This window comes from Natator depressus, chromosome 20 (assembly GCF_965152275.1).
Source record: "Natator depressus isolate rNatDep1 chromosome 20, rNatDep2.hap1, whole genome shotgun sequence".
Taxonomy (NCBI): domain Eukaryota; kingdom Metazoa; phylum Chordata; order Testudines; family Cheloniidae; genus Natator; species Natator depressus.
In genome coordinates this window covers 24,619,078-24,640,053 of record NC_134253.1, presented here as the reverse complement: position 1 = coordinate 24,640,053, position 20,976 = coordinate 24,619,078, and the positions used below count along the sequence as shown (strand labels likewise).

The following is a 20,976-nucleotide window of genomic DNA, read 5'->3' as shown; positions in this document are numbered from 1 at the left end:
TGGGAGGATTCTAGGTTAATGGTGCAGTGTAGACATAACCCCCTGCCCCCTCCCCCAGAGTATTTCCATAGCTCCTTCTACCCAATGAGCTCAAAGCACTTACCTCAGTCCCAGGAGGTAGGTACCACCCTCTTTCTCCAGCTAGGGAAGCTATGCTGTAGCCAACAGCTTACGATGCTCCGTTTACAGCAGCTGTACCTGTGAATGGCTTTATTGGCAGCAGACGGCTAATTAATTACACATGCAAAACAGAAAGCATAGACAGAAAATAGAGCAACACTTCCTGTGAAACAGGCCTACTGCCACAGCAGTATGTGCAACAAGAGTTTATTTTAAACAGCCAGTCTGGTAAGAAAAAATTGTGAGCAGCTCTGAGCTTGGCCCGTAAGAGTGATAAATCAGGTGGACAGCCACAGGGGATATGTCACAGCAGCTCCAAGGCCCAGCCGTTCACTTAAAGCCTTACCTAGGTAGGATAGGTCAGCTAGGGTACCCGCTATAAGCCTCAGGTCACACTAAATAGAACCTGGCCCAAGAGATTCATGTCACTCATCTCTACCTATTAGGGGATCCAGCTTCCCCCTCCCCCCAACCGGTAGAGAAGATACACTGACTGGAAACTACACCCTTTCCCCAGCTCCTCCTGGCAAGAGCCATTCATGGGGAAAATCTGGCTCCAAAATATTCCAGGATTAATTGGCAACTGCACCTCTCTCACCTCAAAGGTGCTCCTAGGTAGGAGCATCTCCAGCTGCTCACTGTGAACAGGTGAGAAGAGCCAGCTGAAGGCAAGTGGTTGAAAATGGCACAATGGGCCTGAGATTTAAACCCAACTTGATCCCACACTTGAGGAAATAAAGGCCCAGAGCAGAGACCCTCAGGCTGAAGCAGCTGGGTACAAGCTTCAGGCCCTGCCTTTAAGCCATCACTTAATTACAGGTGGATATTTAGTTTGCAATTACCTCCACCTGGCAGATCATGCTAGCAACACCTGCAGCCTTCACCACTGCCAGCAGCTGGAGTTTAAGATGTCACAGCACTGTAGAAACTCTCCTGCCCCGACTTTGAAGTAAATATCTTGTGAGTAGGGGAAAAGGCACAGAATTGAAATGACTTGGTCGCAGCTGCAGCAAGCCAGGGGTCTGAATTCCAGCCAGGCTTGTGGCCCATGTCACTCAGTCAGTCTGATTTAGTGCAAACCCCACCAGGATGACATGGCCCATTTGTGATCAATCAGCTGTGGCAAAGCCTCTTACAGCAGCCTGGAGTCTTCAGGAGCAGTAGCAAGTTTTTAACACTTCAGTCTTTTTCCCCTCCCCACACACATCCCTGACCCTCATTAGACCACCCACTAGTGCCAAGTCTCAGGCTGCTTAGCTTACAGGAGCGACCACAGGCCTCCCATTCACTCGGACAGTTCTGAGAAACACCCCTCCCATTCCACAGGTAGCAATTGGGGGTCGCAGTCGCAGGAGTTTGTTGGGCAGTCTGAAACCGCTTGAAGTTGTGTGAAGGAACTGGGGAGAGAAGCCACCACATGAGACAGTAACCCAGTAACCCTTGATTGGTCCTGAAAACGCTGAGAAGGGTAACTGAGCAAAGGTATTGCGAGGAACCAACTGGGAACCCTCCAACAGAGCTGCAGGGAATGCAGCACCGGCATCAAAGACACCCAACAAAGCAGGAGCAGCTTAAAAATATCCAAGGTCTTTAATGAGTAAATGCAACTGTGGCATCCACATTTACTTTTAATAATGGAGTTTGACGCCCGCCCTCTACCACCTAGAGTTTCTACTCAAAGTTAGCTAGTATGAAGCTCAACTTGCTGAGACGGCTGGAGTCCTCAGTGGGTGAGAGGGAAGAGCAGGGGTGGTGGTTGTGTACAGATGTGGAAGCGAGTTGTATCTCACATGCGAGAGCTGGTGATTAGATTTTGCTTTGACAGCCGCGGAAATATACAACATTGTCGGGATTCCACTAGTTTGGATTCTTTTAAAAAAATAAAAGCTACAACTAATTCAGAGTCCGTACTTCCCAGAAGGAACCAACGAAAAACAAAACTAAGTAAACGACAGACTAATGAAAGTCTCGGCGCGCCTGGGTATATAAAAAACGTCTGTGGGAACCATCCATTGGAGCCAATGCTAGAAACAGCTGTGTTAAGTTCACAGTGACTAGCTACCCTCCTTCGCTGTTTTAAATAAGTATGTACAACAGAGCGTCCTCACGGAAGTCAGCAGAAAGAAGGGCTATTTAACAAGGGGTCTTGTTTTGTCATCATCGCTACACTGGTGGGCTTTGTATTTTTTCACTTCTGCCATGTATTTGGCCCAGGCATCTCCTTTACTTGTCAAAACCTGCAGAGAGAGAAAGGGGGGATTCAAAGGCTGTAACCAAAACACATGCACTGAGTGGATTTCGTTTTCAGAGGGCTTTACACTAATTAACTACCTGCCAACACCCTCACCAGGTAAAGTAGCAGTTATCCCAAACAGGGACATGGACAGGAAGACTTTTGCCCAAGGCCACAGCAAGCCAGTGACAGGACTAGAACCCAGGAATCTTGACTCCCAACTCTGATCACTAGGCCCCACCCGCCCCTCCCAGAGCTGGGGACAGACCCCAAGAATCCTGATTCCCTGCCCCACCTCTGCTCTAAGCACCAGAGCCCCCTTCTCATGCCAGGAATAGAACCCAGGAGACCTGGCATCCAAATTTCTGTTTTAATCCCATACACACCTTGACTGTTATATTGAAGCCCCTTTCATCACTGACAGCTTAAAGTGCCCACAAGTGACTCCCTGCGAATCTCAGCTGCACAGGACACTGGTGTACAATTACCACAAGGGCTCTCCAATGACCCACCCTGCCCTCAGCCGAGGCGTGGGACAGGAGCATGGTTAGGTAGAACTGCAGATACTCCCTGCTTCCCAGGGCCACGGGAAACAGTCTAACTTGGAGCAGCTCAGAGGCTCTTCTGTCTGCACAGGGAAATAGCCCAGAACCACCACATTGGAAGTGGATTAATCTAAACAGAAGCAGTTCTGCTTATTCCACACTTGGGTGTGTCCACATAGACAGAACAGCTTCCTTACAAGGGCAAATAGCCCAGAATAGCAATTCTGAGCTAACGCTCCATGTAGACACTCTTATTCAGTCTCCCTTAACCCAGCCCCAGAATAGGCAAGCATAATGGTGGCTCGAAGTCTCCTCCAAGCAGCATAGGAACTGGGTCACTCAGAACTCATTTCACTCCAGAACCCGCTGCCCAGATATGCTCTTGGATTGATTTTTTCAAGAATGTTTACATCACTAATCACAGTAGAACCTGCATTTTACAACACCAACCTCCCCCTCCTCCGCCACGTGGGATGGGGAAATCACGTAACGAAAGTGATGTTGAAGAAGAACAACGTCAACTTCCTTCACATTCCGATGCTGTCAATGCATTGGAAACTGCTTTGCAGCAGTTTGAAGGACAAGCAACCAAGCTATGCAGGGCACGATCCTGAACTTATGCCCCAGAAACTGTCATTTTGAGACCACATTTATGAATTCTTCGGTTCCCAGTTGGTTTGTAAAACAGAGGTTCTATGGTCATCCCTAGCTCTTTAGCATTTTTCCCACCAGAGATCTCAAAGCACTTAAAGATCAGTATCACCCCATTTTACAGATGATGAAATGGAGGCACAGAGGGTCATGAATTGCCCAAGAGCACCCAGCAAAGCAACGCCAGGAGCAGAAGCCAGGTCTCCCGAGTTCCAGTCCAGTGTGCTATCCACTAGGCAACCCTGGCTCCGCCACTTACCTCCTCCTCGGTCTTTTGCTTCTTTGCTACCACTCCTGTCTTCAGGGCTAGTTTGTTGCCACCTCTCCGCTTGCCCACCTGGGTGAAGGGACAGAAGACTGCAACCGTTATACGAGCCCTGGCAGCTGCAAGGGTAATGTTGCCCACTATATAATGGAATAGGGAGTCCTTCAATTAGATCATCTTAACGCGTCACGCCTGTTCTTCAGAATAAAGCTGCCAAGCATTACCTACAGCCTGCGCCCCACCACAGCCACAGATGCTTGGAGAAGACGAACGCACTTCCAACAGCTGGCTACCGACACACCGTTTGGTTTAATCCAACCGCAAGCAGATGCCAAGGGAATCGGAATCCTAACCCAGAGTTCTTCCCCATCCCAATACGAGTCATTACAGCAGGGCTGTCCCCCCAGGAAGCTTTCATTTTTCGAGCCTCATGCATCCCCTTCCACCACCTCAAATATGCCTTACGTGGTTTCACCTTCAGACATTGGCAGTCATCAATAGGGCATGCTGAGCATTGCACAGCCTGTCACACGAAGCTCCCTAAACCTATCTGCTGTTAAACTACCGCCCCATGTGTAGTATTAATGTGGATTTTCACAGACTTGAGGAAGTGCTCCGGGCACTCTAGAAATCTCTGTATCAAGCTTATAAAGCTAGTGGGGTATTATTTTTATGCAATGATGTAAGCAGAGATTATATGCATTCTGTAATTAGCTAAGTAGAAAGTCAGCGGAAGACAAACATTTTGCATAAGAATAATTATCTCCAAGAGTCATTCTTTCATGGCATACATCTGGTCAGGTAGGTTGCTGGGACTCCCAACCACAGCCTTGGGGAAACCCTGCTCCTGTTACCGCTCTGCAGCCTGCGGAAGTATGAATAGTCAGATTCAGAGACTCAGACTTTAGATGATCATAATGGTCCCGTCTGACCTCCTGCACCACGCAGGCCACAGAATCTCACCCACCCACTCCTGCAATAAACCTCTCACCTATGTCTGAGCTATTGAAGTTCTCAAGTCATGGTTTAAAGACTTCACGGTGCAGAGAATCCTCCAGCAAGTGACCCACGCCCCACGCTGCAGAGGAAGGGGAAAAACCCCCAGGGCCTCTTCCCATCTGTCCTGGAGGAAAATTCCTTCCTGACCCCAAATATGGCGATCAGCTGAACCCTGAGCATGTGGGCAAGACTCACCAGCCAGACACCCAGGAAAGAATTCTCTGTAGTAACTCAGATCCCACCCCCTCTAACATCCCATCACAGGCCATTGGGCCAATTTACCACGAATAGTCAAAGATCAATTAATTGCCAAAATCATGTTATTTCATCATACCATCTCCTCCATAAATTTATCGAGCTTAATCTTGAAGCCAGATAGGTCTTTTGCCCCCACTGCCTCCCTTGGAAGGCTATTCCAAAACTTCACTCCTCTGATGGTTAGAAACCTTCGTCTAATTTCAAGTCTAAACTTCCCGATGGCCAGTTTATATCCATTTATTCTTGTGTCCACATTGGTACTGAGCTTAAATAATTCCTCTCCCTCCATAGTATTTATCCCTCTGATATATTTATAGAGAGCAATCATATCTTCCCTCAGCCTTCTTTTGGTTAGGCTAAACAAGCCAAGCTCCTTGAGTCTCCTTTCATAAGACAGGTTTTCCATTCCTCGGACCATCCTATTCAAAGGACATTCGAGCAAGGCAAGAGGCCATGAAATCCCTGCTTCCTCCTACCCCAAAAAAGGAGATCCCAGCTCCTGTTCCAGCCAAGCTGCAATAATACTGCAAGCCTTGAGTGACAGCCCATCTCCCTCACTACCAGTCCCAACATGTGCTAGGAATGTGACAGCATGGAGGCAGGGCTCTACAGCACAATGTGTGCAATTAGTACTTCATAACCAATTAATACACATAAAGGTAAAGGGCAGGAAACCCTCCTCCACGGTCTTCGCACTTGGATTTTCATTCTCTACAATCCCTGTTGATCCTGAGCTAGGGCAGGCAGAGGGAAAATGGGTTTTTGCTTCTCAGTCCATACAGCTCCCTGGCACACAGAAAAACATGGTCTGCCGTTACAATGAATAAAAGCGCTGTTAGCTCCACATAAGGGAGATCAGATGTGTGCCTCTATCATCATCCAGGTCCAGTTTTCAGAGATCTACTGTACTATGTTCCGACACTCACTGGCCTGCACATGAAACCCCAAAATAGGGTTTAGAACCAGTAAATGTGCAAAATTCATCCCATGGGGTGGCTATTTTCTAAAAGGCAGTTAAACAGCTCTCGCTAACAGCCCTACAGCAAGGTGGCATTCAACATGAAGGGAATAGAAAAACCCAGTACCAAAGCCTGTCCTGAACACCATAGAGCAAACAGCTTTACCTTGGTTAGGGCCCGATTCAGCAAGGTACACAGACACACAAATAACTTTTTTGCATATTAATAGCCTCATTACAGAATAATGTTAATATCTTGGTGAATCAGGACCTATCCAATGCATTAAGCAGGCACCAGGATGGCCAGCAATGCTACTGATTATTAAAGCTACGATTTTTTCAGAGGTCGTGGAAGTCATGGAATCCGTGACTTCAGCCTGTGGCAGCCGGGAGCTGCAGGGTCCCCGTGCCGCCCAGTAGGGGTACCCCGCAGCTCCCTAGCCGCTGCGGGCAGTGTGGGGACCCCGCAGCTGAGCTCCCAGTTTTGTCATGGGTATTTTCGGTAGAAGTCATGGGTCACAGCTTCAGTGAATTTTTCTTTATTGGCCGTGATGTGTCCTTGACTATTACTAAAAATATCCTTGACAAAAATCTTATCCTTACTGACTATTCAATGTACTCTGCTAGGGGGTTCCAAAGGGCACTGTGAGTGACCAGCACTGTAGGAAGGAAGAGGAGTATTAATAGCTGTGGAGGCCAGGTCTGAATGCTGAAGCCCAAAGCAGTTGAGGCTCTGAACCCGTTTAACATTTGCAAACACCACTGCAGTTTTCACGCACACCTATCATCACTTGTACAGCCAGTACCCGAGACAACTGAGAAAGGCAATAGTTATTCTTTAACATTATTTTCTCTCACTCAGTTTGTTGTCCCCATCCAACTCGCAACAACTGTTTCTGACCTTTGCTGTATCTAGCATAGTTCAAACTCTTGTGGGGACAGGGCCCAAGATGTATTTAGCCCATCATAGTTTGACAAGTGACCCAGATATGTAATGGCAGTGCAGGGGATTTGCAATCTTCAGAAGTTACAGCTAACGAGCTCCCAAGCACAACAGGGAAACAGTGCTAATAACTGTTAAGGAAGCACACTATTCAGTGCAAACAGGGCTCAAATAAATTGGTTAGTCTCTAAGGTGCCACAAGTACTCCTTTTCTTTTTGCGGATTCAGACTAACACGGTTGCTACTCTGAAACCTGTCATTACTCTGAAGAGTAGTCAATTAAGATGTAAAGATCCAGGGGGTTAAAAAAAATAATCAGCAAGACATAATTCCACCCACATGCCAGGAAGTGAAAAAATGTCATTGCTGGAATAAGTTTCTTCTGTAGCTCTAAAAAACTCTCCTTAGAAAGCAACTTCATCCAGAGTCTATTTTATAAATACCGCAAGTATCAGCAATAGCTCATAGCATTTGTGGGCCCTTTACTGCTTCATATTCTCTCAAATCTGTGAAGCAAGAGTAAGGGACTTGCCCAAGACCACAGAGTCAGCAGCAGAGCGGATATTAGAACTCAGGAGCTGCTGGTCCCCAGTCCCATGCTGACAAACCTGCCACAACCTTAAATTCCACAGCACTGACCATTGCACACAAAGCTCTAACTTCTCCAAGCTCAACTGGCTTTCAAGGCAGTTAGGGCCAGCTATTACAGCAAGGGGCAGGTAACCAAGAACAATGGGTTTGCCCTTCACATCTAAAGGGTGTATGATCTAGTGGTTAGAGATAGGACTGCAACTCTGGACTGGGAGCGAGTGGGAGTCATGCCTACCAGGTTCTAATCCAGCTTTGCTACTAGCCCAAGAGAGGTTTAGTCTGCTTGCAGTATCTCTTCTGTTTCCCTGGGTCGAAATCAGGGATAATACTTACCTCTAAGTAGTGCTCAGAATTAGCTACTTAGCACTGCAATGATCTGAAGCGCTACATAAACTCCAAGGAGTTATTAGCCATCTGATAAGAGGACAGCCTTGATGAAGTACAAGCTCTAGTAATGACTTCATTCCTTAATGGGCACTCAGAGCACACACCAGATCAGCTGGAGCCCAGGATTGGCCATTCAAGTTCTACAGAAGAAACTTTTTGAGGACTCCAGCAACTAACATTTTCCCCCCTGGTCCTGGCACGTGCGCACAGCCAACTAGTAGAAAGTAATCCATGAAGCTGTGCGAGCAGGGGATGGAAAAGGATAACCTCTGTGAGATGCATCCACAGCTTCTCCCGGGGACATTCCAGAGACAAATCAGGTTTGGGGCACCTACCACCAGGCATTGGAGGGAGGAAGAAATGCCACTGCCAGGGAGGAGGAAAGACTTTTCATGTGGGAGGTGGAGAAGTTGCCTTCAGAGAGGGAACTTGTTTCCTAGTGTGGGTGGAATAAGGACACCCAGTGAGGGGGAAGGAGACACCCCCCCCCGCCATTATGGAAAGGGAACGAGGATGGGAAATATGGGTTTCCTCACTTGCAGAGGGTTCTAAAGCAGCAGGGGGATCAGGAGAGTGAGTGGCAGGGAACAGCACCCCACAAAGAGGGACAAGAGAGGGAAGGCTGCAGGCTCAGAGAATAAGGATAGGGAAGCTAGCAGGATAGGTGGTCCAGGAGTAGATAAATATCATGGGGAAGAGATGTGCTAGAGAAAGTGAAGAAGAGTGCAACCTCCAGTGATGGGGCAGGTGCCATTGGGGGGAGAGTTATACAGTAAAACGAGGTGCCTGGGAGTTGGGCACAGGCCCCCATGGTATGGGAAAGTTTGAGGTCCACAGGGCTGATAAGAGATGTGTAGGAGAATGAGGCCCTGGAGGAGAAAGGAAGTAAAGGCTGGGGGGTGCGGGGAGGGCGAGCAGGGGAGGCCCTTGGAATGAGAGGAGAGGGATGGAAGCAAGAGAACAGGTGTAAAGCCCCATAATGCGTAAGAGAAGAAGAAAAAAGGGAAGGAGAAAGGGGGTCAGGGTCCCCCAGGGGATGGGGTAGGAGAGTGGGACTGGGGGTTTGAGGTCCCAGGGGAGATAGGAAAAATAAAAGTGGGGTGTAGAGGAAGAGAATGGGGAGTGGAGGCCCTAGGGGAGAACAATGGTGGGGGGGTAGGAAGGAGAAGTAGGTGGGGGAGGCCCCAGAGAACATGGGGCAGCAGGCTGGTGGTGTTGATGTAAGGGAGAGAACAGGGGGTGGGATTCATAGGAGCTAGAGGAAGATAAGAGGATTGCAGCTGGAGAGCACAGTCAGGGGAAGGCCACAGGGGGAGGGAAGCAGTGTAGGAGAGACTCCAGAAATTTGGGGAGGGGGGGGAGAAGAGATCGCACTGAGGCCAGGGAGGGGAGTGGGGGTAGATGGGATAGGAGAGGCCTAGGGGGTGGAGGCCAGAGATTGGGGGGGGGGGGAGGAAGTGAGGCTGGAGAGGGGAGCTGGGGATGTGAGGAGGCAGTGGGAGGGCAGAGGCCACGGGGGGGGGGCAGAGATAGATGGGATGGGAGAGGCCCCAGGGGGTGGATGCCGGAGACGGCGGGGGGGGGGGGGGAGAAGGGGAGGTGAGGAGGCAGGAGGGTGGAGGCCAGGGGTTGATGGGATGGGAGAGGCCCCAGGAGGTGGAGGCCCCAGGAGGTGGAGAAGGCAGGAGAGAGGAGCGGGGGGGGGGGGATGTGAGGAGGCAGGAGGGTGGAGGCCGGGGGTCGATAGGATGGGAGAGACCCTAGTGGGTGGAGGAGGCAGGACAGAGGAGCGGGAGGGGGGAGTGTGAGGAGGCCGGGGGTCGATGGGATGGGAGAGGCCCCAGGGGGTGGAGGCCGGAGGGGGGAGGGGGAAGCGGGGCCCCGGGTCCTTACGAAGCTGAGCGCGCTCCCGCTCCTCTTCTTCCCCTCCGGCGGCCGCTGCTGCTCAGTCCCGGAGTCCCCCGGGGCCGCCCCTGCCACCGGCTCCTCCCCAGGCCCCACCGTCCCGGCGGCGGCCGCTGCCTCCTGCCCCCCCTGCGCCGGCGCCTCCCGCCCCCGCTGCTCCGCCTCCATCTTGCGCTTGAAGAGCTCCAGGAAGCTGCCGTCGTTGGCGAAGATGTTGACGCCGCCCGGGCCCTGGGGAGCCGCCGCCCGTCCCCCTCGGGCCGCCATCTTGTCCGCGGAGACCGCCGCCGCGCCCCGGGGGGTGTCGGGAAAAGCCAGCGCCGGCCGCGGGGCACGACGGGACAAGCCCCAGCGGGTGTCGGGCGAGCGAGCGCTCTGCAGCCCCAGGGGCTTGCGGGAACTCGCCGGGGCAAGGCACGCTGGGAATGCGAGGGCGTGCCCGCAAGGTACGCTGGTCCGGCACGCGCTCAGGGGGAATGGCGGGCACCGTGGCCAATGACTGGCCAGATCGTGACCCTCGACTCCAATCAGGAGCCCTTTGGGTGGAAGTGAGGCTGTCGGCGCCCTATAATCCAACGAACCAATCAGCGTCCCTCTCTTTAGCCCAATCACGTAAGGCAGATGTCGTAGAGACCAATCAGATGAGGCAAAGGGGCGGAACTTTTCCGGGCAAAATCAGGATGGGCGGGCTTGTTGCGTGACCCAGTCAGATGATGAGGGGGCGTGGTCGGACTGTACCATTGCTGTGGACTGCGGGGGATAGTACGGCGAGCGTCACGGGGTAGGGCGGCCCAACTCCGTCTTCTGTCGCTGCGTGTTCACTCCGTGCTTCCTCCCTCCGCGAATGGTCTGGCGCAGCACCGAGTCACGTGAGCCGGTTCCAAGATGGCGGCGGCGGGGTCCGGCTGGGGGCCGGAGGCGGACGAGTTCGAGGACGCCCCCGATGTGGAACCGCTGGAGCCGACGCTGAGCAACATCATCGAGCAGCGGAGCCTCAAGTGGATTTTCGTGGGGGGGAAGGGAGGAGTGGGCAAAACCACCTGCAGGTGAGGGGGGTGGGTTAGACTGTTACAGTGGGCGGAGGGCCTGAGAGCGTGCGTGGCTGTACCACTATGGGGGAAGAAGGGGTAGCAAGGCCACCTGTGGGGTTGGGATGTACCATTATGGGGGGGGGAAGAGCAGCGGTTGGGGCTTGGGAAGGCCACCTGAAGGGGTTGGGATGTACCATTATGTAGAGAGAAGGGGGAGTGGTTGGGATGTACCATTACTTTGGAGAGGGAGGGATGACGGTTGGGAGTGTCGAGGCCCCTAGGAAGGGTTGGATGTACCATGACGGGGGGGGGACAGTTTGCGGCTGCCTGTAGATGAGGGCCCAATAGAATAGACCATGGCAGCATATAGGGAGAATGACACCACCTGTAGGCTAGAAGGGTTGGGATGTACCATTGTGTAGCGGAGAGGTGTGGGAAGATCGTTTGGAGGGGTTGGGATGTACCATGATAGCGAGGTTGGGCGTGTTATTACTATGGGGGTGGCGAGGGGGATAACTTGTGAGGCGTGCTTGGGATGTACCATTGCACCAAGGAACAAGACTCTTCTACTGGTACTTGGTATGTACCATTATGCTGGGGGGGGGAATAGGAGAATAGGAATCTACCATTGCACCTGGGCAGGGGGAGTGAGATGCTTCCTGCAGGGGAGAGGTGAAAGTGCCCCCTGCCCCCATATCCCACGCCTCACCCCTCCTGCTATTCCCAACCCCTTGGATTTCCCAGAGCTATTCTCCTTCTCATACTCACTGACTTGTCCCCCCCCACAGCTGTAGCCTGGCCGTGCAGCTCTCAAAGGTGCGCGAGAGCGTCCTCATCATCTCCACCGACCCAGCCCACAACATCTCTGATGCCTTCGACCAGAAATTCTCCAAGGTCCCCACGAAAGTCAAGGGCTATGACAACCTGTTTGCAATGGTGAGTTAGGGCTGGTGGGCGGGGAGGAGGCAGGAGAGGAAGGGGGAAGAGGATGGGTTTCCAATGGCTCATTTTGCCATGTGCAGGGCTGGAGCGGAGTCCCTCAGTGCTTACAGTGACAGACCCAGGAGTCTTGCTTCCAAGTTGCCTGTTTTAACCACGCGATCAAGCTTCTTAGAACTGGGAAGAGTCCTGACTCAGTTTCCCTTGGTCCAGCCTTTAGCCCCCACTTCCCTTTCAGAGGCAAGAGTTAGAGCCTTGGAGTCCTGACTCCTAGTCCGTCCGTCCGTCCCGTTCCCCCCACACCACTACCACTCGAAACACTAGACCACACTCCCAAAGCAGGGAATAAAACCCGGGAGTCCTGGCTCCCAGTTCTCACTGCTCTAACCACTAGACCCCACTCCCCTTCCAGAGCAGAGAATAGAATCCAGCAGCTCTGGTTCCTAGCCCCTGTTCTAACCCATCAGGCATTCTGAAACGTGTCCATCTCCCCTCTGTCATGCTCTCGAGTGGAAGGCAAGAGCTGGTGCTGAGCCAACAAGTCTCCCATCGTTTGAACAGCGAAGGCCACTCTTCCCTAAACCCTTGCCCCTTCTCCTCCCTTTCCCCAGGAGATCGACCCCAGCCTGGGGGTGGCTGAGCTCCCGGATGAGTTCTTTGAGGAGGACAACATGCTGAGCATGGGCAAGAAAATGATGCAGGAGGCCATGAGCGCCTTCCCCGGCATCGATGAGGCCATGAGCTATGCGGAAGTGATGAGGTGAGCTCGGCAGCCTGGCACTGGCCCATGATACTTGCCTGAAGAGATTGGGAAGCTTAGTTGATGTTGACGTTGGAATAGATCTGACAAAAGGGTGACAAGGGCAGGCCGCCTATCACAGAGGAGGAGAGGTTGGGGACAGACTACCTGTGGTAGGGGAGGAGGGGTTGGGATGTACCATTATGCGGGGAAAGGAGAAGGGTTTGGATGTGCTGTCAAGGCAGGGGATGAGACCACCTATAGATGAGGGTCACTAGAATGTACCATTACAGCACCATGGGTGGGAATGAGACCATCTGTCGGTGAAAGAGGACTGTCTTCTATATAGGTTCTCATACTGCATTTGTCACTGGTCCGAGCACCTTCCTGTAGTGTGTTAAGCAATGTGGCTGCACATCTGTCACATGGGGATGGGACGGGGGTAAGAGACCATCAGCAAGGGGGTGGGGTGTACCATTATAGACAGAAGGCAGCTATAGGTCTTCAGGGTAGATACGTTTCCCCCCCACACATCCACATAGCATCGTGCTTGGGCCTGGGAGATCTGGGTTCACCTGTTGACTCTGCGTGCGTAGCTGTTGGCAGGGTCAGAGGGATGACCTAATGGACAGGGCATAAACTCAAGATCTCTATTTGCCCGAGGCGTCTGCTGTGACTATGGGCTAGTGGCTGTGGCTGTTGGGGCCTCGGTTCCCCAGCTGTAAAGCGAAACTAAGAGCATTTCCCTTGTCCGGCTCTTCTGTTTGCCCTGTGAGCTCTTCGGGGCAGGGCTTCTCACACTGTGCAGCGCCTGACACAGTGGAACCCCGATCTCTGCTCGGGCCTCTAGGCTCGATCATAATATTACAGTTATTGAGAGCAATCACAAAGGCTTCTCAGCGAAGCATTTGGAAATGTAAACTGAGCAGAAACAAAACCCGTTCCCTCCGCAGCGTGTAGTTCACCTGGGACTCTTGACTATGGGAATGAAATTCTAGGTAGCCAATCCCAGTCCAGATCCACCCCCATCTGACAGCTGATTGAGCCATCCAACTCCTGTCTAATGTGGCCAGAGTTCTGGGAACAGGTATCACAAAATCCACCCACTGCACCAATTTGTGCCAAGCATGGAATGGACCACAGAGGGTGAACTCCCCTCTAGGGCAGGGGTGCCACTGCTCAGCCTGTGCGGGGGCCTATCTAGGGGACTTAGTTACCCAAGTGTGAGTTTATTACAGTGGGGAGGGGAGATATGGAGAACAAGCCCCTCCCCTGCACGTGGAAGGGCACTCTAGGCCAGTGGTTCTCAAAGCCGGTCCGCCACTTGTTCAGGGAAAGCCCGTGGCACGCCGGACCAGTTTGTTTACCTGCCGCGTCCGCAGGTTCAGCCGATCGCAGCTCCCACTGGCCACGGTTCGCCGCTCCAGGCCAATGGGGGATGTGGGAAGGGCGACCAGCATGTCCCTTGGCCTGCGCCACTTCCCGCATGCATCCGATGAAGTGAGCTGTAGCTCATGAAAGCTTATGCTCTAATAAATTTGTTAGTCTCTAAGGTGCCACAAGTCCTCCTTTCCATTACAGAGAGGTGCTCTGGGATGTACCATTATGTAGGACAAGATCACCTCCAAAGGTGAGGGAGGGAGGAGAGAGCCCTCTGATATATACCACTACAGCCAGGGAGGCGGGAGACTGGTTTGCATAGTCTGACACCTTTTACCAGCGCTAGGGAGAAGGGAAGGGGGGTTCCCCAGATTCTTGTGGGAATGAGCTGAGGGGGGTTTCGCTCCTGGCCCTGGTGCTAATGTCTGTCTGGCACATACAGGCTGGTGAAGGGGATGAATTTCTCCGTGGTGGTGTTCGACACAGCCCCTACTGGGCACACGCTGCGACTGCTCAACTTCCCCACTATCGTGGAGCGGGGCCTGGGCCGCCTGATGCAGATAAAGAACCAGATCAGCCCCTTCATATCTCAGGTAAGTGGGGAAGGGAGCTGGGGAGCCATTGCATGGTTCTTCTTGGCAAGTAGCTTTCTTTCTAGATCTGGGTGGGGTTGGGCTAGACCGTGGGCTGGGCCCTGGTGTGCAGCACTCGATTGCTCTGGCGTGGGTCATGGTGTCGCACTCAGCGGCTCTGATGTGGCGTGGGCCCTCGTGGGTATGGCTCTGTATTCCTCTGGCGTAAGTCAGGTTGGGTTTGGCTGGGGCTATGGGACACCCCGTCCTGGGGTCCAGCTGGCTGAGCCTGCCGTGGGACTGCATCTAGCCCATGGCCCTGTTGGGCTCAGAGCGCTAGCTACTGGCCGGTTCTCTGAGCTGAGCTGTGACATTGCATCACTATTAACCCTGCCTCCCTCCCCCGTCTCTCTCCAGATGTGTAACATGCTTGGCCTGGGGGACATGAATGCCGACCAGCTGGCCTCCAAGCTGGAGGAGACGCTCCCCGTCATCCGGTCAGTGAGCGAGCAATTCAAAGACCCGGTAAGAACTCAACAAGGGGGAAGTGGCGGGTCCATCGTTGCCTTTTTTGTCTGAGCCCAGCACCCGCACAGAACACAGCGAAGACTCAAGGCACGTAGTGCTTAGACACTGTCACAATTAGTATCTGTCTGTATTCCAGTAGCACCCAGAGGCCCCGACTCGGCCCCATTGTGCTGGGTGCTGGGACCTACACGTATAGATCCTAAGGCTAGAAGGGAGCAGTGTGATCATCTAGTCCAGGGGTTCTCAAACTTCATTGCTCCACGACCCCCTTCTGACAACAAAAATTATGACAGGACTCCAGGAAAGGGGACCAAAGCCTGAGCCCACCCAAGCCCCGCCACCACGGGGGGGAAGGGGGCCAAAGCCACGCTGCCCCAGGCAGGGGGCCTATAACCTTAGTCCCGCTGTCCAGGGCTGAAGCCCTTGGGCTTGGGCTTTGACCCTGGGCCCCAGCAAATCGAAGCCAGCCCTGGCAACCCCATTAACACGGTTTGAGAACCGCTGATTAGTCTGACTTGTAGGGCACCGGCCTGAATTCATTCCTGTCTGAACTAGAGCAGAAAAACAGCGAGTCAGGAGTTAAAAATTGCCAGTGATAGAGGATGCACCAGAGCCCTTATTAAGTTCTTCCAGTGATAAATTACCCTCCATGCCCCCACCTTTCCATCTGAATTGGTCCAGCTTCCGCATCCAGCTGTTGGAGTTCGTTGGGCAGTTCAGTCTAACAGACAAAGCTCTATGATCTGGTCCCCAGGGAGGTACTTACAGACTGTGATCAGGTCAGCCCTTAGCCTTCTCCTTAAGCTAAACAGACTCACTCCTTGAGGCCAGCACTGTAAGGCATGTTTTCCACCCCTTTCCTCTCATGGCCATTCTCTGAACGGTATCGAAGAGCTTACAGTTTAAGGCCTCTGTCTGTCTACGTTCTTACCTGGCTCTTGTGGCCTGAGCTTGTCTACACTTGCGAGTTAACGTGGATTAACGTAGGATGCGAATTAGGAGCACACCAGCTGTTCCTGATGAACTCTGTGTTCCTTGTTCCTGTTTAGCTGAACCCACTTTGAAATCTGTTGTGATGGGCTCAGATCCAATCTTCGCAGCATCCCTGCAAGGCAGGGGGGAAGCTCCCGCCCCATTTTCACATGAGGCACGAAGAGGGTTAAATGATTTGCCCGGGGCTCTGTTGCAGAGCCGGGGGGAGAACCTAGTTTCTTGAGTCCCAGGCCAGTCTACACCCAAAACTTAGACCTAACTGTGTCACACAGGGCTATGAAAATGTCACGCCCTGAGCACTGGAGTGAGATCAACATGGCTAGTCCAAGGGAAGGATTCTTTCATTGACCTAGCTACTGCCTCCTGGAGAGGTGGATTCTCTACATCAAGGGGGAAAAACTCCTTCAAGTGTTAGTAGCCAGGGTTGGGTAGGAAGGGGAGGGATCTTTTTGGTTGGGATGGCAACATCCCTGCAGCACCTGCCACCCAGACATCTCAGCAGTCCATTGGTGCTCTTGACATTTGTTTGTCCCTCCCTTTGGGACAGTGAAACTGGACCATTCACTTTGACCCCCTTGGTTGGTCGATTTCCAGTTCTCTGGCACTAGCCCAAGGCTAGTTGCAAACAGGCTTTGGAGAAAGGTGCTCTGTCTGGTATTTGATACAAACTGGAGTCTGACAGAGTTGGGCTGATTCCTGGTCCCTTTGTTCTTGCACATGGGGCAGGGATGAAGGACACGGCTTCCGGTCACTTTTGTGCTCCCTGCGTTCTTGGGGGCCCTGCTGGTGCAAGGTAGAGCAGCCTTGAGGCTGCTCTAGTTGGTGCTGTGATTCCTATGAGCTCCGGGAAGCAGAGAATAGCTATAGGGCATAGGGTTGCCAGTTTTGGTTGGATTTATTCCTGGAGATTTCATCACATGACATAATCTTTAATTAAGGACTAATATTAATTCCTGGGGACTCCAGGCCAATGCTGGAGGGTTGGCAACCCTAATAAGGCAGCATACTCCAGCCACCCCCCCCCCCCCCGACTTACACAGAGGTGTGCATGGGCAGGGAGGAGGAGTTTCTACCTTTTTAAGGCCCCCTTTGGGCTGCTCCAGCAGCACAATGCAACTGAGCATCAGACCTGGTATTGCCAACACCCCTCGGGGCGACAGTGAACCCAGCCCCACCAGTCCCTTTGCATTCCTGCGAGGCTGCTGTGGAATTCGCTGCCGCAGGGGGAACCCTCCTGTCTGCCACCATGTCTGCCCTGAAAAGCAAAGGGCCGGGTCACTTCTCACCCATTATCTGCTGCTCCCAGCTCTGGATGCTGCAGGGCAGATGCTGATTGCCTGCTGGGGTCAGGCAGGAATCCCTTCTCTTCCCACCCCACCCCCACGGGTGCAGCCTTCTCTGATTTAACCTCTTCCCTCCCCTGCCACTGAGCAGTGTGGGCTGGGTGGTTAGGACCCCCACACACACAGCTGAGGATCCGGTGAACCATTGGTGGGATTTAGTGCGGCAGCAGTGACCCGGGGCAAGAGGACACGGTGGGTCCCATCCTGGGAGCGGGCTGGGTGGGTCCATTGATCTAATCCTGCCTGGGAAAGCTCTTTTCTTTTAAAAGCGACTGCGCGTATTTATTCAGTGTTTCGCGGTAGCACCCCCGGCACTGGCTGCTGGACAGACACAGGACAGACGGATAGCCCCTGCCCCAAAGAACTTCCCAACGAAGCATAAGAAAAGATCATTTTAAATCTGCTCTTAGGCTATGCTGTCCTTGGTTTGGGAGCCTGCCTGGCTTTTAAGTTCCCTTAACAAACACTTCTTCCTGTGCGTGTTTCCTGCGCAGGTCTCAATCAGTGACATGGGTTTTGGGAGAAGGTTGCATACAGGTCAGTGGGGTGAGATTCTCATTAGCTTTGTACTTTGTCTGTCTTGGGAAGGGAGCATGGTCTAGTGGGAAGAGCAGTGGGGACTCCTGGGTTCTGTTCCCAGCTCTGGGAGGTGAGTAGGGCCAGTAGGTTAGAGCAGGAGAGCTGGGAGCCAGAACTCCTGGGTTCTATCCCCAGCTCTGCCATTGATGTGTCGTGTGATCCTAGGCAGATCTCTTCGATTCTTGGTTTCTCATTTTCCCCCTCTGTCAAATGGGGGCTAACAGCGCTCCCCCAACCCCCCCTCTCCCCTGCTGGGGGTCCTGGAAGGGCCCTGAGAGCAGAGTAACTGTGTCATCCCCCGCCCGGCAGGAGCAGACCACCTTCATCTGCGTCTGCATTGCTGAGTTCCTGTCGCTCTACGAGACCGAGCGCCTCATCCAGGAGCTCGCCAAGTGCAAGATCGACACCCACAACATCATTGTCAACCAGCTGGTGTTCCCGGACCCGGAGAAGCCCTGCAAGATGTGCGAGGCCCGGCACAAGATCCAGTCCAAATATCTCGACCAGGTAGGGAGGGGGCTGGGCAGCTTCCCCCTGGACCCATACCTCTGGGTTCCCTCTAGCAGACCCCCTGCCCCTGGACTGGGCTCCTCCTGGTCTTCTCTACCTCAGCTTCCCGCCTTCCCCACTGGGCAGCTTCCAGCCTTCTCAAACTCCACCCCCCAGGGGCTGGACTAGGCTCCTTCTCTGGCACGGGAGGCTGAGATCAGTGGGTACAGAGGTGTCCCAGCAGCCAGAACCCCTTTGTTATGGATTCCAGTGGCTCCAGGCGTCTGCCAGCCCAGCCCTGGGGGCCTTAACCCTCCCTGCTGCTACATGAGACCCAGCACTGGCGTAGCAGCTCGGCCTCTTCCCCCCCCCCCCCCCCGCCCTGATCCGGCCTCCAGCTCTGCTGCCCAGTGCCAGCGTGTGACACAGCTTGTCAGGCCTCAGCTCAGCTCGTGGCGGGGCCACTGCTCCGTGCCACGGCCCCAAGCAGCGAAGCCCCTTGAGCAGAGAGACCAACGGCCGAATGGGACCACAGAGCCTGTGCCCCCTCTGGGGTGGGGGAGGAGGTGGTGCTCCCCTGTGCTGCGGGGGTGGGGGGAGGCTGGTTCTCTCTCACCTCTCCCCACCCCCCGCAGATGGAGGACCTGTACGAAGACTTCCACATCGTCAAGCTGCCGCTGCTGCCGCACGAGGTGCGAGGAGCCGACAAAGTCAACACCTTCTCCAGCCTCCTCCTGGAGCCCTACAAGCCGCCCAGCGCCAACTAGGGACGCGCGGCCGCTGCTCCGGTCTGGATCATTCCACTTTGTCAGTTACGCACCAGGACCCCGCCTCCCCTCTCCCCCCCTCCCCTCGCAGAGCACAATCCTTCCTGCCCTGTCTGTCACATGATAGGGAGGCTTGCAGTCAGCAGGGGTGGGGGGGTCGTATTTATTTCCCCTTCCAAGGAGGGGCAGGATCTCTCTGCCACAGGGAGAATACTGGATTCCCTCCCTCCCCTTAACACAGCCCCCCCCACCCCCGGTAGTCTCAAGGCTGCATTAAAAACCAGCAATCCACATCCTTCTCCCCCTTCCCTTCCGTAGGGGGCTACACCACTACAGGTCACTAGATGGGTCCCTTGTCTTTCCCCTCCCCTCTTTCTCCCAGCATGCTCTGCTGCTCCCCCCCTCGGTGGAGGGGGTTCTCCGGGTGCTGGGAGGCAGAGGGGGCTTTGCCAGGTGTTGTACAAAGCCAAGGCCCCGAAGCTTAAGGAAAAACATGTAAATAATAATAGTAATAATAAAAAAATCGGAGGAAAGTATAGCTGTGGGGTGTTCTTGCGGGGAGGGGCTGGGACTTTCTTTGGGTGGGGGAGGGGCTGCACATGGGAGTGGGGTGCCCCTTGGCCCAGCAGAGGTGGGTGTCAGCAGGGAGCCTCTACATGGCTTCCTGCAGGGTGGTCGCTGTCCTGTGTGGGGACTCAAGCCTTGATTTGGAGGCAGTACCGTGTAGGGGTTAGAGCTGGGGGGTGGGGCGAGGACTCCCTGGTTCTGGTTCCCAGCTTGGAGAGGCGTGGGGTCTAGCGAGTGATTAGAGCAGGGACACGGGGCGTCAGGACGCCTGGGTTCTGTCGCTCCCCTCTCTGCACCAGCCGACGCAGTGCAGAGGGGCTGGGGAAGGACAGTCATCCCTCTGTGGGTGCGATTGATCTATTGACAAGGGGGCTGGTGGGGATGGAGCCCAGTGGCTTTTCTCCCTTCTGTGGGAGAACAGTAACTCCTGGCACTGGTGGGGGAGCAGGGCTGGATTCTCAGTCACTCCATCCTTGCATGTGGGCTGAGGGGGTGGGGCTTCAAGTCCCCTTGGCGTTCCCTGTATTCTGGGCCCCAGCATCAGTTAGAGCAGCCCAGAGGCTGCTCTATCTCTCGCTCGGCTCCCCTTGCCTCCTGTGGGCGGCTTCCTCCAGCGTGGAGGGGGATGCAGCTTCCTGTTCAAGCCTGCATCTCCTGGCAAGGCAGGCTGGCGGATGAGGCCCTCAAACTCGTGACCCCCAAGCTCTCTGTACGATGAGAGCCCCAGTCCTCCGTGGGGGAACCTCTCGACCCCCTAGAGAGCTGTAAGGTTGTTCATCCAGGGAGGGCACCCGGTGGATAATGATTTCAAGTGCCAGCCAGGAGGCCAGGCCCTCCGACAGGATCCCCCTGCAATGGCTGGGAATGGGGAGCAAGCCAAGGTGCCATTGTTCCCTTCCCCCCCCCCCGGCACTGGAGACCCCAGATCTTGAGTGGGGGCTGCCCCCAGAAACCCCCCTCCCCCCATGGGTTTGGTGACCTGGTTCCTTCCCTGACAGCAGATGGAGCAAACTGGGGTGACCCCAGTTTGAATCCAGCCCCCTGTCAATTGCCTCTGCTTGATGGAATTGGGCCCGGAGGCTGGTATTAAACTGGGCTTGGCAGGGTTCTGGGGGCCTACCCCATGGCCCATCTCTGCTGCCCTGCTCTGCCTGGGCACTGGGGGAAGGGGACCAAGCGACTGCCTTGTTTGCC

General features: G+C 54.0%; 2 protein-coding genes across 2 annotated transcripts; one reads left to right on the top strand and one right to left on the bottom strand.

Moving 5' to 3' along the window:
* Window positions 1-1,689: 1,689 nt before the first annotated feature.
* On the bottom strand, window positions 1,690-10,439 carry TRIR (telomerase RNA component interacting RNase). The gene is made up of 3 exons (XM_074934898.1): window positions 9,844-10,439; window positions 3,809-3,886; window positions 1,690-2,357 (listed from the first exon to the last, which is right to left on the bottom strand). Exons 1-3 carry the CDS (start codon window positions 10,120-10,122, stop codon window positions 2,250-2,252), a joined length of 465 nt encoding a protein of 154 aa, XP_074790999.1. The 5' UTR covers window positions 10,123-10,439; the 3' UTR covers window positions 1,690-2,249.
* Window positions 10,440-10,659: 220 nt separating this feature from the next.
* Window positions 10,660-19,742, top strand: GET3 (guided entry of tail-anchored proteins factor 3, ATPase). The gene is made up of 7 exons (XM_074934897.1): window positions 10,660-10,901; window positions 11,675-11,822; window positions 12,437-12,585; window positions 14,387-14,537; window positions 14,934-15,041; window positions 18,269-18,466; window positions 19,084-19,742. The coding sequence occupies exons 1-7, from the start codon at window positions 10,741-10,743 to the stop codon at window positions 19,213-19,215; spliced, it is 1,047 nt and encodes a 348-aa protein (XP_074790998.1). The 5' UTR covers window positions 10,660-10,740; the 3' UTR covers window positions 19,216-19,742.
* The last annotated feature ends 1,234 nt before the right edge of the window (window positions 19,743-20,976 follow it).

Excerpts from the sequence above, each read along its gene's own strand:
- TRIR (XM_074934898.1), bottom strand. The coding sequence starts at position 10,122 with ATGGCGGCCCGAGGGGGACGGGCGGCGGCTCCCCAGGGCCCGGGCGGC. Across the intron at positions 3,887-9,843 it reads GCGGGAGCGCGCTCAGCTTC|GTGGGCAAGCGGAGAGGTGG; the intron begins GTAAGGACCCGG and ends CCCTTCACCCAG. Across the intron at positions 2,358-3,808 it reads AGCAAAAGACCGAGGAGGAG|GTTTTGACAAGTAAAGGAGA; the intron begins GTAAGTGGCGGA and ends CTCTCTCTGCAG.
- GET3 (XM_074934897.1), top strand. The coding sequence starts at position 10,741 with ATGGCGGCGGCGGGGTCCGGCTGGGGGCCGGAGGCGGACGAGTTCGAG. Across the intron at positions 14,538-14,933 it reads TCAGCCCCTTCATATCTCAG|ATGTGTAACATGCTTGGCCT; the intron begins GTAAGTGGGGAA and ends GTCTCTCTCCAG. Across the intron at positions 15,042-18,268 it reads GCGAGCAATTCAAAGACCCG|GAGCAGACCACCTTCATCTG; the intron begins GTAAGAACTCAA and ends CCCGCCCGGCAG.